The sequence below is a fragment of the Hemitrygon akajei genome, chromosome 1 (assembly GCF_048418815.1).
Source record: "Hemitrygon akajei chromosome 1, sHemAka1.3, whole genome shotgun sequence".
Classification (NCBI taxonomy): Eukaryota; Metazoa; Chordata; class Chondrichthyes; order Myliobatiformes; family Dasyatidae; genus Hemitrygon; species Hemitrygon akajei.
Window position 1 is genome coordinate 5,105,555 of NC_133124.1, and position 14,574 is coordinate 5,120,128.

The 14,574-nt window shown below is 42.1% G+C and overlaps 1 protein-coding gene across 1 annotated transcript in view; it reads right to left on the bottom strand.

Annotated features, from left to right (window-relative positions):
- LOC140713847 (neural-cadherin) overlaps nucleotides 1-14,574 on the bottom strand; it is a 295,732-nt gene that overhangs the window by 131,527 nt on the left and 149,631 nt on the right. The window contains exon 4 of the mRNA XM_073024473.1: nucleotides 10,148-10,352. Within this exon, the coding sequence (XP_072880574.1) occupies nucleotides 10,148-10,352 (205 nt within the window). The remainder of the gene's footprint in view (nucleotides 1-10,147; nucleotides 10,353-14,574) is intronic.

Sequence of the window (14,574 nt, forward strand, 5' to 3'; positions counted from 1 at the left end):
AGTGAACCCTTGCAAGGAGGAAGATCCTGATGGAGTACCTGGTAAGGCTCTGAAATCCTGTGCCAACCAACTAGCGGAAGTATTCAACCTCTCACTGCTATGGGCAGAAGTTCCCATTTGCTTCAAAAAGGTAACAATTATACCAGTGCCAAAGAAGAACAATATGACCTGCTTTAATGACTATCACCCGGCAGCACTCACATCGACAGTGATGAATTGCTTTGAGAGGGTGGTCATGACTAGACTGAACTCCTGCCTCAGCAAGGACCTGGACCCCCTGCAACTTGCCTATCGCCACAACAGGTCAATGGCAGATGCAATCTCAATGGTTCTCCACACGGCTTTAGACCACCTGGACAACACAAACACCTACGTCAGGATGCTGTTCATCTACTATAGCTCAGCGTTCAACATCATCATTCCCACAATCTTGATTGAGAAATTACAGAACCTGAGCTTCTGTACCTCCATCTGCAATTGGATTCTCAACTTCCTAACCGGAAGACCACAATCTGTGCGGATTGGTGATAACATATCCTCCTCACCGACGATCAACACTGGTGCACCTCAGGGGTGTGTGCTTAACCCACTGCTCTACTCTCTCTATACCCATGACTGTGTGGTAAGGCATAGCTCAAATACCATCTATAAATTTGCTGACGATACAACCATTGTTGGTAGAATCTCAGGTGGTGACGAGAGGGCGTACAGGAGTGAGATATGCCAACTAGTGGAGTGGTGCCGCAGCAACAACCTGGCACTCAATGTCAGTAAGATGAAAGAGCTGATTGTGGACTTCAGGAAGGGTAAGACGATGGAACATATACCAATCCTCATAGAGGGATCAGAAGTGGAGAGAGTGAACAGTTTCAAGTTCCTGGGTGTCAAGATCTCTGAGGACCTAACCTGGTCTCAACATGTCGATGCAGCTATAAAGAAGGCAAGACAGCGGCTATACTTCATTAGGGGTTTGAAGAGATTTGGTATGTCACCCAAAACACTCAAAACCTTCTAGATGTACCATGGAGAGCATTCTGACAGGCTGCATCACTGTCTGGTATGGAGGGGCTACTGCACAGGACCGAAAGAAGCTGCAGAGAGTTGTAAATTTAGTCAGCTCCATCTTGGATACAAGCCTACAAAGTACCTAGGCCATCTTCAAGGAGTGGTGTCTGAGAAAGGCAGCGTCCATTATTAAGGACCTCCAGCACCCAGGGCATGCCCTTTTCTCACTGTTACCATCAGGTAGGAGGTATAGAAGCCTGAAGGCACACACTCAGCAATTCAGGAATAGCTTCTTCCCCTCTGCCATCCAATTCCTAAATGGACATTGAACCTATATTATGTATTGCATTGAACTGCTGCTGCTAAGTTAACAAATTTCACGACACGCTGGTGATAATAAACCTGATTCTGATTCTGGTTCATTTAGGACCTCTCTGCTCTTGAACTCAATCCCCCTGTTAATGAAGCCTAGCAACCCATAGGTAGTTAAGAAGGCCGATGGGTTGCTAGGCTTCATAAACAGGGGGATTGAGTTCAAGAGTAGAGAGGTCATGTTGCAACTCTACAAATCTCTGGTGAGACCGCACTTAGAGTATTGTGTTCAATTCTGGTCACCTCATTATAGGAAAGATGTGGAAGCTATGGAGAGGGTGCAGAGGAGATTTACCAGGATGTTGCCTGGTTTGGAGAACAAGTCATATGAAGCAAGGTTAGCAGAGCTGGGACTTTCCTCTTTGGAGCGTAGAAGAATGAGAGGGGACTTGATAGAGGTCTACAAGATTATGAGAGGCATAGATAGGGTGGATAGTCAGTACCTGTTTCCCAGGGCACCAATAGCAAACACTGGAGGGCATATGTACAAAATTAAGGGAGGGAAGTTTAGGGGAGACATCAGGGTAAGTTTTTTACAAAGAGGGTTGTGAGTGCCTGGAATGACTTGCCAGGGATGGTGGTGGTGGCTAAAACATCAGGGGTATTTAAGAGCCTCTTGGACAGCCATGTGGATGAAAGAAAATTGGAGGGTTATGGGGTAGTGTGGGCTTAGTATTCTTTTAAGGATTATATGGGTCGGTACAACATGGAGGGCTGAAGGGCCTGTACTGTGCTGTAGTGTTCTGTGGTTCTATGGTAAACAAGCAATCTTGAATCTTGAATCTTCAAATGCTGTAGGAACTCAACGAGTCAGGCAATGCTCAGCCATGACAGTCTGGATAACTCGCCTAATAAGGCTTTATGGGTAGAACAGAGGAATACGTATAAGATGATGAGAGATGTGTAAAATGATGAGGGGTATTGATCATGTGGATCCCAGGGCTGAAATGGCTAACATGAGGGAGCGTAGTTTTAAGGTGCTTAGAAGCAGGTACCGAGGGGATGTCAGGGGTAAGTTTTTCACACAGAGAATGGTGGGTGCGTGGAATACACTGCCGGCAGCGGTGGTGGAGGCTGATACAATAGGGTCTTTTAAGAGCCTCTTAGATAGGTACATGGAGATTAGAAAAATAGAAGGCTATGTGCAAGGGAAATTCTACCCAGTCTCATGGTTGGCACAACATTGTGGGCCGAAGGGCCTGTAATGTGCTGTAGATTCCTATGTTCTAATACGAAAGGTATTGGGATACCTTTATTATTGGGATTACATTACATTCTCACATTGTAGAATCCCACATTATTGGGATTACATTACAGAGTACACAACAATCCATGGGATTTAGAGGAACAAATTTGTGAAGTGATCACAGACTGTTGCAAGAAACATAAAACTGTGCTAGCAGGTGATTTTAACTTTCTACATATTGACTGGGACTCCTATACTGTAAAAGAGCTGGCATGGAAAAGTGTTTTTCAAATGTGTTCAGGAAACTTTCCTTCATCAGTACGTAGAAGTCCTAATGAGAGAGTGTGTGATGTCTGATCTGCTATCAGGTAATGTGACAGAATTTTGTGTATGGGAACACTTTGCATCTAGTGATCCCAATGCCATTAGTTTCTAAGTAATTATGGAAAAAGATTGGTCTGGTCCTTGGGTAGAGATTCTAAATTGGAGAAAAGCCAATATTGATGGTATCAGAAAGATCTGGAAAGTTTAGATTGGGACAAGATGTAAAGGTGTACTTGATAGATAGGAGGCCAACAAAAGTGAAATGTTGAGAGTACAAAGCTTGTATGTATCTGTCAGAATAAAAGGTAATGATAACAAGTGAAGGGGACATTGGTTTTCGAGAGATATTGAGGTCCTGGTTAAGTAAAAGAAGGAGGTGCATGGTAGGTGTTGGCAGGTAGAAACAAATGAGGAGTTTGTGGAGTATAAAAAATGCAAGGGAACACTTAAGAAGGAAATCAGGAGGGCCAAAAAATGGCATAAGGTTGGTCTAGCAGACAAGGTGAAGGAGAATCCTAAGGGCTTCTAGAGATATGTTAGGAGCAGAGGGGTAACAGGGGCAAAAGACCTAAAGGTACATAATCACCTGGACCAGATGAAATGCACTTTAGGGTTCTGAAAGAGGTAGCATTAGAGATTGTGGAGGCATTAGAAACCATTGGACTCTGGCACAGTGCCAGAGGACCGGAAAATTGCAAATGTCACTCCACTCTTTAAAAAAGGAGGAAGGTAGCAGAAAGGAAATTATAGACCAGTTAGCCTGACCTCAGTGGTTGGGAAGATGTTAGAGTCAATTGTGGTGATGGGGTAATTGGTGATGAGGTGATGGGGCAATTGGTGACACAGGACAAGATAGTACAAAGTCAGCATGGTTTCCTTAAGGGAAAATCCTGCCTGATGAACCCGTGGGAGTTCTTTAAGGAGATTACAAGTAGGATAGATAAAGGGGATGTAGTGGATGTTGTATATTTGGACTTTCAAAAGGCTGTTACCAAGGTGCCACACATGAGGCTGCTTACCAAGTTAAGAGCCCATGGCATTACAGGAAAGTTACTAACATGGTTAGAGGATTGGATGATTGATAGGAGGCAGTGAGTGGGAATAAAATGATCCTTGTCTGGTTGGCTGCCAGTGACTAGTGGTGTTCCACAGGGGTTGGTGTTGGGACCGTTTCTTTTTATGCTGTATATAAATGATTTCAATAATGGAATAGATGGCTTTGTTGCCAAGTTTGCAGATGATACGAAGATTGGTGGAGGGGCAGGTAGTGTTGAGGAAACAGGTAGGATGCAGAAGGACTTAGACAGATTAGGAGAATGGGCAAGAAAGTGGCAAATGAAACACAATGTTGGAAAATGCATGTTCATGAGCTTTGGTAGTAGAATTAAATGTGTGGACTATTTTCTAAATGGATAGAAAATCCAGGAATCTGAGATGCAGAGGGACTTGGGAGTCTTTGTGCAGAACACCCTGAAGGTTAACTTACAGGTTGAGTCGGTGGTGAGGAAGGCAAATGCCAGGTTATCATTCATTTCAAGAGGTCTTCTTTAGCCAATGGGTGGTGAATATGTGGAATTTGTTGCCACATGCAGCTGTGGAGGCCAGGTCGTTGGCTGTGTTTAAGGCAGCGATTGATAGATTCTTGATTGGACACGGCATCAAAGGGGAGAGGGCTGGGAATTGGGGTTGAGGAGGAGATTAAAAAAAAGGATCAGCCATGATTGAATGGTGGAGCAAGCTTAATGGGCCAGATGGTCTAATTCTGCTCCTATGTCTTATGTCTTATAATTAAGGATAGTCAACATGGCTTTGTGTGTGGCAAATCTTATAACCAATCTTATAGAGATCTTACTTTCGAGGAAGTTACCAGGAAAGTTGAGAAAGTGAGGCAGTCGATATTGTCTATATGGACTTTAGCAAGGCCTTTGACAAGGTCACGCATGGGAAGTTGGTCATGTAGTTCATCACTTGGCACCCAGGCCATGCTCTTTTCTTGCTATTGTCATCAGGTAGAAGGTACAAGTGCCTCAGGATTTGCACCACCTTTGCCAAACCTGAGATTTTACTATTGGGCAGTTAATATACGATATTTAATATTTTGGACACAAGAATCGACTATAGCAGCTTGCCCACAATGGGTAAATTTGGAATGTAAATCTGTACAAGACTTTGCATTGTTTTCAATTTTAGGATTTTCACTTCCTTTTTCTTTATCTAAATTGAATAAACAAATAACTAATCCTATAGTTAAACATACATTGCGAATATGGTTTCAATTTCATAAAGTTTTTGGCTTGAATAAGTTTATCTTATCAAGCCCTATAACATCTAACTTTCTTTTTCAGCCCTCTTTTATGGATCAAGCCTTTGTTTTATGGAAAACAAAAGGTATAACATGTTTTCGTGATCTATTTTTAGATAATAGTTTTATGTCCTTTGAACAGCTATCTAATAAATACAATTTACCTAAAACTCATTTTTTAAAGATATTTGCAAGTTAGAAATTTCTTGAATAATAAGTCACAGTCTTTTCTGAAATTATGTCCATCGGACATTACGGAAATTTTTTTAGCTCTGAATCCTTGTCAGAAGGGTTTAGTAGCCACCATTTATAATATGATCATGAAAATACAGCCAGAAGTATCAGAAAAACTTAAGAAGGAATGGGAAAAAGAACTTCATTGTCTTATACCCACTGAGCAGTGGGAGAAAATTTTACAATTAGTCAATTCTTCTTCTATTTGTGCTAAACATGCCCTAATACAATTTAAGGTTGTACATAGAGCTCATATGTCTAAGGATAAACTTGCTCGATTTTATTCTTATGTTAATCCAACCTGTGACAGATGTCATTCTGAAGTTGCTTCATTGACCCACATGTTTTGGTCTTGCCCTTGTTTGCAAAATTACTGGAAAGGTATTTTCGGTATTATTTCAACAGTTCTGAATATCAATTTCCAACCGCATCCTATTACTGCAATTTTCGGTTTACCAATGGTGGATAATAGTCGTTTATCCCCCTCAGCTCGACGGATGATTGCATTTGTTACATTAATGGCTAGAAGATCTATTCTATTGAATTGGAAAGAAATTAATCCTCCAACTATATTTCAGTGGTTTTCTCAAACTATCTCTTGTTTGAGCTTAGAAAAAATTAGAAGTGTTGCCTTTGATCCTTCAGTTAAATTTGAAGAAACTTGGAGACCATTTATTCAACATTTTCATATGAGTTAAACTGCCTTTTCCTAAACCTCACTTTTATTATCCTTAATTATTTGGCTGGAGGTACGGAGTTATTGGCACTACTGTATATAATTGACATAATGCAATGGCCCATGTTGGTTAGTTTTTTTCCTCTTTTTTTGGTTTTTTTTTAAACTTCTTTTGTTCATAATTACTATGAGTTTGGGAGGTTATTATATATGGATTATCATCTATTTGAATGTTTATTTAAACTATTAACTATGTACTCTCAAACTCTCTGTATTCATGTTTCATTTACGTTTGTTTAAAAATTAATAAAAAGATATAAAAAGAAAAGGAAGGACTTGCACCACCAGGTTCAAGAACAGTTATTATCCCTTAATCATCAGGCTCTTGAACAAAAAGGGATAACTACACTCACTTTCCCATGCATTGAGATGTTCCACAACCAATGATCTCACTTTAAGGATTCGTTATCTCATTATCGCAATTCCTCACTATTTATATTTGCATTAACACAGTTGTCTTCTGCACCTTATTTTATCTGTCATTGACCCTGTAATGGTTACTGTTCCATAGATTTGCTGAGTATGCCTGCAGGAAAATGAATCTCAGGATTGTATATGGTGACATAAATGTACTTTAATAGTAAAATGTATCAGATCTGAAGTAACAATTATTTCATTTTCCTTACTCTTATGTACAGGAATTACATTAAACTGTCTTGCATCTTGAATCTTGACTAAAAAAAGTCCTTAACCAAATTCAATCAAGCAAAAGAAAAATAATTGCCCAGACCATATGACAAATAATTTCATTAAAATCAGCTCAGAAAGTGTCAGCATTTAGTCCAAGCAGGAGTATTACATGACAGGATTACTGGCACTTTCATGTGTTGATTCACAGATGGTGCCCATATTGGAAGAGAGCAAGTCTATTAATCAGGAGCACAACAGCTTGGGAGTGGGCTTACGGCAGCTCCAGGGCGTTTCTTCAAAGAAAGTCTCGTCAGAAAATCTGTGCCTTTTTTGTTTACTCAATCTGCATCAGCCTCTGCAAAACGGCTTTAACTTAGCTGTCGATCTTTGACGTACTATTGATTTCAAACAATCTCACTTTATATGACTTCCTAATGTAAGATGGAAAGACAGACTACTGCATTTCTGCACACTTTCTGTTAAAGCAAAAGAAAGGCTTTAGAATTTGCTCTGAACTATTCAGAATCAGAATCAGGTTTTAAACTTCGTGGGTGACATTGTGGTTAGCAAAACCCTTTAACAGCCACCTGGGTTCATTTCTCACTGCTGCCTGTGTTAGGGCATATTCTGAAGTATAGGTTATATAGCAAAATATTAACTTCAGATCTGATTATGGGCTGTAGATTAAAATTAAAATGCAGCTCTGGACAATGGGTTCCTAAAGCTGTTAACTGAAAACCAGACAATGCGGATTAACATTGACTTTGGTTGTCTGGTGTGTAGGTGCAAAGAAGTTGGTGTGAAAGTTATATGTAATTTAAAGGAAGTATTTTAGATACATTACAAATATAGAATTGCCCTTTGATCTTTAGCACATAAAATGACATGTAATGTTAGGTGGAGTAGGCCTCATTCTCTGAAAGGGCCTCAATATGATGCCTTCTGTGTCTCATTTTTTTGAATTAAAGACTATTTCATATCTACAGTATCAGCTGCATCTCTTCAGTGATTTTGTTCACATAACAACAGCCTGTAAGGAGCTGTTTGTCTCACCCCGTCACTACGTGGGTTTACCCCAGGATCTCCGGTTTCCTCCCACATTTCAAAGACATACCGGTGGTAGAATTCTCCCGTGATTAGGCTAGTGTTAAACCAGGGGTTGATGGGCAGTGTGGCTCGATTGTCTGGAAGGGCCTACTGCCCACTGTATCATAATAAAATAAAATAAAAAATATTTTATCAGACATATGATATGTTGTGAAATTTGTTTTGTACCAGCAGTACAGTTCAATACTGGGCCTGATGAAAGGTTTTGGCTCAGAAAGTCAAATTTTTCTCTCCTTAGTTGCTGCCTGACCTGCTGAATTCCTCTAGCATTTTGTATATGTTACTCTGGATTTCCAGCATCTGCAGAAACTCTGTGTTATCTTGTGCAAAAGTGGAATAACAAGGTTGTGTTCATAAATTCATGGACCATTCGGAAATCCAATGCTGGGGGGAGAGATGCTCCTAAAACACTGAGTGTGTGCCTTTAGACTTTTGAACCTCCTCTTTGATGACACAATGAGAAGAGGGTATGTCCTGGGTGGTGAGAGTCCTGACTGATGGATGCTGCCTTCTTGAGGCATTGCCTTTTGAAGATGTAAACACAAAGTACACTGCAGATGCTGTGGTCAAATCAAGACGTACAAACAAGCTGGATGAACTCAGCAGGTCGGGCAGCATCCATTGAAATGAGCAGTCAATGTTTCAGGTCAAGTCCTGACAAAGGGTCTCAGCCCGAAACGTTGACTGCTCATTTCAATGGATGCTGCCCGACCTGCTGAGTTCATCCAGCTTGTTTGTATGCCTTTTGAAGATGTCCTCGATTGAGACTTTGTGATCATTGATTTAAAATATCTGCTCTTCATTTGTTCTTGCTGCCACAACAGTACTATCAGGAGTGGGTCATCACCACAACCCTTCCCATCTGAGGCAGAACATTATCATCAGAAAGTTCAAAGGGATGCATTGGTTAATTACAGGACATGCAAACTTTGACCCTTGACAATGGAGAGATGCATGAAATGCAGCAGTCAGAAACTGAGTGCAGGTCAGGTGATGTTGCGTCTGAACCCATATGACCATAGGATATGGGAACAGAATTAGGCCATTCAGCCCATCGAGTCTGCTCTACCATTTGATCATGGATGATTTATTATCCCTCTGAATCCCATTCTCCTGCCTTCTACCTATAATCTTTGATCACCTGACTAATCAAGAGCCAATCAATTTTCACTTTAAATATACCCCATAACTTGGCCTCCACAGCTGTCTGTGGCAATAAATTCCACAGATTCACCACCCTCTGGATAAAAGAAATTCTCCTTCATCTCTGTTCCAGTATGAGTGTCCCTCTGTTCTGAATCTGTGCCCTCTGGTTCTAGACTCTCCCACATGATAGGAAACATCCTCTCTGCAATCCCTCTATCTAGGCCTTTCAATATTTGATAAGGTTAACCATGTGCCTTCTTAACCATCTTCTCAACTTGTGTGGCATCTTTGAGGGATCTATGGGCATGGACCCCACAATCCCTCTGTTCCTCCACACTGCTAAGAGTCCTGCCATTAACTCTGTATTCTGCCTTCCAATTCAACCTTCCAAAGTGAATCACTTCACGTCTTCCGATTTGAAATGCATCTGCCAATTCTCAGCCCAGCACTACTCCTGTAACCTTCTGCACTATTCACAACTCCACCAACTTCCTTGTCATCCGCAAACTTACTAGTCCACCCTTCCACTTCCTCATCCAACCCCTCCAAGTATGGTGTTTCTATATTACTTCCTTAGAAGTTTGTGCAGATTCAGCATGACGTCTAAAACTTTGACAAACTTCTACAGATGTGTAGTGGAGAGTGGTTGCATCCCAGCCTGGTATGGAAACACCGATGCCCTTGAATGGAAAATCCTTCAAGAAGTAGAAGATACAGGTAAAGCCCAACCCACCGTTGAGCACATCTACATATAACGTTATCTCAGGAAACCAGCATCCATCATTAGGAACCCCACCATCCAGACCACGCTCTCTGCTCACTGCTGCCATCAGGAAGAAGGTACAGGAGCTTTGGGACTCACGCCGCCAGGTTCAGGAACAGTTATTACCCCTCAACCATCAGGCTCTTCAACCAAAAGGGATAACTTCACTCAGCTTCACTTGGCCCATCACTGAACTGTTCACACAATCTATAGACTCACTTTCAAGGACTCAGGTTCTTGATACTTATTGCTTAGTTATTTATTATTATTATTTCTTTTATTCTTTCTCTCTGTATTTGCTCAGTTTGTTGTCTTTTGCAGACTAGTTGAACATCCTCCTACCTCAGTGACACTGGTGAGACCTGTCCCAGCTTCCAGGACCCGGACCAGCAGATGGTAGAGGTGAGGTTCACTTTCGTAGTCAATGCTGTGTATCAGACTCAGCTCCCCGTTCTCCTCGTTGATACTGAAGAGATTGTTGGGACTGATCAGCAGAGAATAGGATAGAGGCTTTCTCTGGAATGAAATGGCTTCCACGACGATGATTCTAACAAAAGAAAGAATAATTTTTTTATGGAAATGTAATACTCCTTGTGGATAACATACTTTCTTATTCATTATGAAGTACAAATGTAAAATATCCACTAATCAATGAGTACCTTGCAAATTCTAAAATTTAGCTTTCCTATCTATCTTAATATCCGTTTTGCTTTTAGTCATTGAGACATAGAGCACTACAGCACAGAAACAGGCCCTTCTGCCCATCTAGACCATGCCAAACCATTTAAACTGCCTACTCCCATTGACCCTCACAGGGACCAGACTCTCCATTCCGCTCACATCCATGTACGGTAAGACCATAAAACATAGTGTAACGCCCTGAGAAGGGTTTCATTGCTAATGTAATGGTTTCTCTGTAGCAGCAGTGTTTGGGTTACGACTGGAGACAACTGGGGCTTTGGAATATGTGCGGTCCAGTGAGGGGAGTGCTTTTCCTTTCTTGTGTGCCCGAGATTGAGGTATTCGCTGTCTTCTGTTCGGCGGAAGATGGAGAATGAAGATGTCAGAATGGAGAGGTCAGGAACTGCAGGACTGAGTGGACGTGGAATGGGATTGGGAATTGATGACGCCCGGGGTAAACTGATGGAGGATTAACGGATTAGACCCTTTCATTAAAATTGGCCCTTTTCCTTTTGTTTTCTTTACTAACCCTCTCATCAAATTAAGAATTATAAAGTTAAATCATTTAATTACATATGGTGTACTGTTTGTTATTTCATGGTACTGATTTGTAACGGGGAACACATCACCCAGCATCCACACAAACAGGTTTTGCACCTCAGATTTCACACATTTGGCTGGGCCAGTGACTGTCGTCAGCTGAACCTGAGTGTTACTATAGAAGCCCATTGAGTCTGCTCCCCCATTCCATCATGGCGGATCCCAGATTCCACTCAACTCCATACACCTGCCTTCTCGCCATATCCTCTGATACCCTGACCGATCAGGAAACTATTAACTTCCGCCTTAAATATTTGCATGGGCTTGGCCTCCACCGCAGCCTGTGGCAGAGCAGCCAACAGATTCACCACTCTCTGGCTAAAAAAATCCCTCCTTGTCTGTTCTAAAATGTCACCCCTCAATTTTGAGGCTGTGCCATCTAGTTCTGGATACTCTCACCGTAGGAAACATCCACCCTGTCTAGTCCTTTCTACATTTGGTAGGCTTCAGTGAGATCCCTCCACATTCTTCTAAATTCTAGTGAGTACAGGCCCAAAGCTGCCAAATGCTCCTCACATATTAGCCCTTCATTCCTGGCATCATCTTTGTGAACCTCCTCTGAACTCTCCCAATGACAATCCCTTCTGAGATATGGGGCCCAAAACTGTTGACAATACTCCAAGTGTGGACTGACTAGTGTCTTATAAAGTCTCAGCATTATCTCCTTGCTTTTATATGACTGAAAAAATGCAAATATTACTCTGCTATTTAAGAAGAGTGGGAGGCAGCAGACAGGAAATTATTGACCTGTTAGCCTGACATCAGTGGTTGGGAAGTTGTTGGAATTGATAGTTAGGGATGAGATTATGGAGTACCTAGAGGCAAATGACAAGATAGGCCAAAGCCAGCATGGTTTCCTGAAAGGAAAATCCTGCCTGACTAACCTACTGCAATTATTTGAGGAAATTACAAGCAGGGTAGACAAAGGAGATGCAGTAGATGTGGTGTACTTGGATTTTCAGAAGACCTTTGACAAGGTGCCGCACATGGGGCTGCTTAGCAAAATAAAAGCCTATGGCATTGCAGGCAAGTTACTAGCATGTGTGGAGCATTGGCTGGTCGGCAGAAAACAGAGAGTGGGAATAAAGGGATCCTATTCTGGCTGGCTGCCGGTTACCAGTGGAGTTCCACAGGGGTCAGTGTTGGGAACACTGCTTCTTATGATGTATGTCAATGATTTGGACTACGAGATTAATGGATTTGTGGCTAAATTTGCTGATGATACAAAGATAGCTGGAGGAGTGGGGAGTGTTGAGGAAAAACAGAGAGCCTGCAGAGAGACTTAGATAGTTTAGGGGAATGGGCAAAGAAGTGGCAAATGAAATACAATGTTGGAAAGTGTATGGTCATGCACTTTGGCGGAAGAAATAAATGGGCAGACTGTTATTTAGATGGGGAGAGAATTCAAAATGCAGAGATGCAAAGGGACTTGGGAGTCCTTGTGCAGGATACCCTAAAGGTTAACCTCCAGGTTGAGTCGGTGGTGAAGAAGGCGAATGCAATGTTGGCATTCATTTCTAGAGGTATAGAATATAAGAGCAGGGATGAGATGTTGAGGCTCTATAAGGCACTTGTGAGACCACACTTGGAGTATTGTGTGCAGTTTTGGGCTCCTTATTTTAGAAAGGATATACTGACATTGGAGAGAGTTCAGAGAAGATTCACGAGAATTATTCCAGGAATGAAAGGGTTACCGTATGAGGAACATCTGACAGTTCTTGGGCTGTATTCCCTGGAGTTCAGGAGAATGAGGGAGGATCTCATAGAAACATATCGAATGTTAAGAGGCCTGAACAGATTAGATATGGCAAAGTTATTCCCTCTTGAGTCTAGCACAAGAGGGAGTGACTTCAGGATTGAAGGACATCCTTTTAGAACTGAGATGTGGAGAAATTACTTTAGTCAGAGGTGGTAAATATGTGGAATTTGTTGCCACAAGCAGCTGTGGAGGCCAAGTCACTGGGTGCATTTAAGGCAGAAATAGATAGGTTCTTGATTAGCCAGGGCATCAAAGGATATGGGGAGAAGGCAGTGGAGTAGGAATGACTGGAAGAACTGGATCAGCCCATGATTGAATGGTGGAGCAGACTCGATGGGCTGAATGGCCTACTTCTGCTCCTTTATTTTATGGTCTTATGGTCTTATATTCTATTCCCCTTGAAATAAATGCCAACATTGCATTTGCCTTCTTTACCACAGACTCAACCTGTAAATTAACCTTCTGGGAGTTTTGCACAAGGACTCCCAAGTCCCTCTGCACCTCTGATGTTTGAACCTTTTCCCCATTTAGGTAACAGTCCACACTATTGTTCCTTTTACCAAAATGCATTATCATACATTTCCCAACACTGTATTCCATCTGCCACTTTTTTGCCCATTGTCTAAGTCCTGCTGCAATTGCATTGCTTCCTCAGCACTACCTACCCCTCAACCTATCTTCGTATCATCCACAAACTGCCACAAAGCCATCAATTCCATTATCCAAATCGTTGCCAAACAACATGAAAAACAGCAGTCACAATACTGACCCCTGAGGAACACCACTAGACACTGGCAGCCAACCAGAAAAGGTCCCTTTAATTCCCACTCGTGACACCCACCTGTCAGCCATTCCTCTATCCATGCCAATATCTTCCCTGTAATGCCATATGATTTTATCTTGTTAAACAGCCTCTCATGTGGCACTTTATCAAACGCCTTCTGAAAACAAGTAAATGACATCCACTGTCTGTTCTTTGTCCACCCTGTTTGTTACTTAGAAACTCAGAAAACCTGCAGCACAATACATGCCCTTCAGCCCACAAAGCTGAGCTGAACATGTCCTTACCTGAGAGATTACCTATGGTTGCCCATAGCCCTCTATTTTTCTAAGCTCCATGTACCTACTCAGGAGTCTCTGAAAAGACCCTATTGTATCTGCCTCCACCACTATTTCCAGCAGTCCATTCCACGCACTCACCACTCTCTGTGTAAAAAGCTTACCCCTGACATCTCCTGTGTACCTACTCCCCAGCACCTTAAACCTGCATCCTCTTGTGGCAATCATTTCGGCCCTGAGAAAAAGCCACTGACTATCCACACAATCAATGCCTCTCATCATCTTGTACACCTCTACCAGGTCACCTCTCATCCTCTGTCGTTCCAAGGAAAAAGGGCTGAGTTCACTCAACCTATTCTCATAAAGCATGCTCCCCAATCCAGGCAACATTCTTGTAAATCTCCTCTGCACCCTTTCTATGGTCTCCTCATCCTTCCTGTAGTGAGGTGACCAGAACTGAGCACAGTACTCCAAATGGGGTCTGACCAGGATCCTATACGGCTGCAACATTACCTCTCAGCTCTTAAACTCAATCCCACAATTGATGAAGCCCAATACACCGTATGCCTTCTTAACCACAGAGTCAACCTGCGCAGCAGCTTTGCGTGTCCTATGGAATTGGACCACAAGATCCCTCTGATCCTCCACACTGCCAAGAGTCTTACCATTA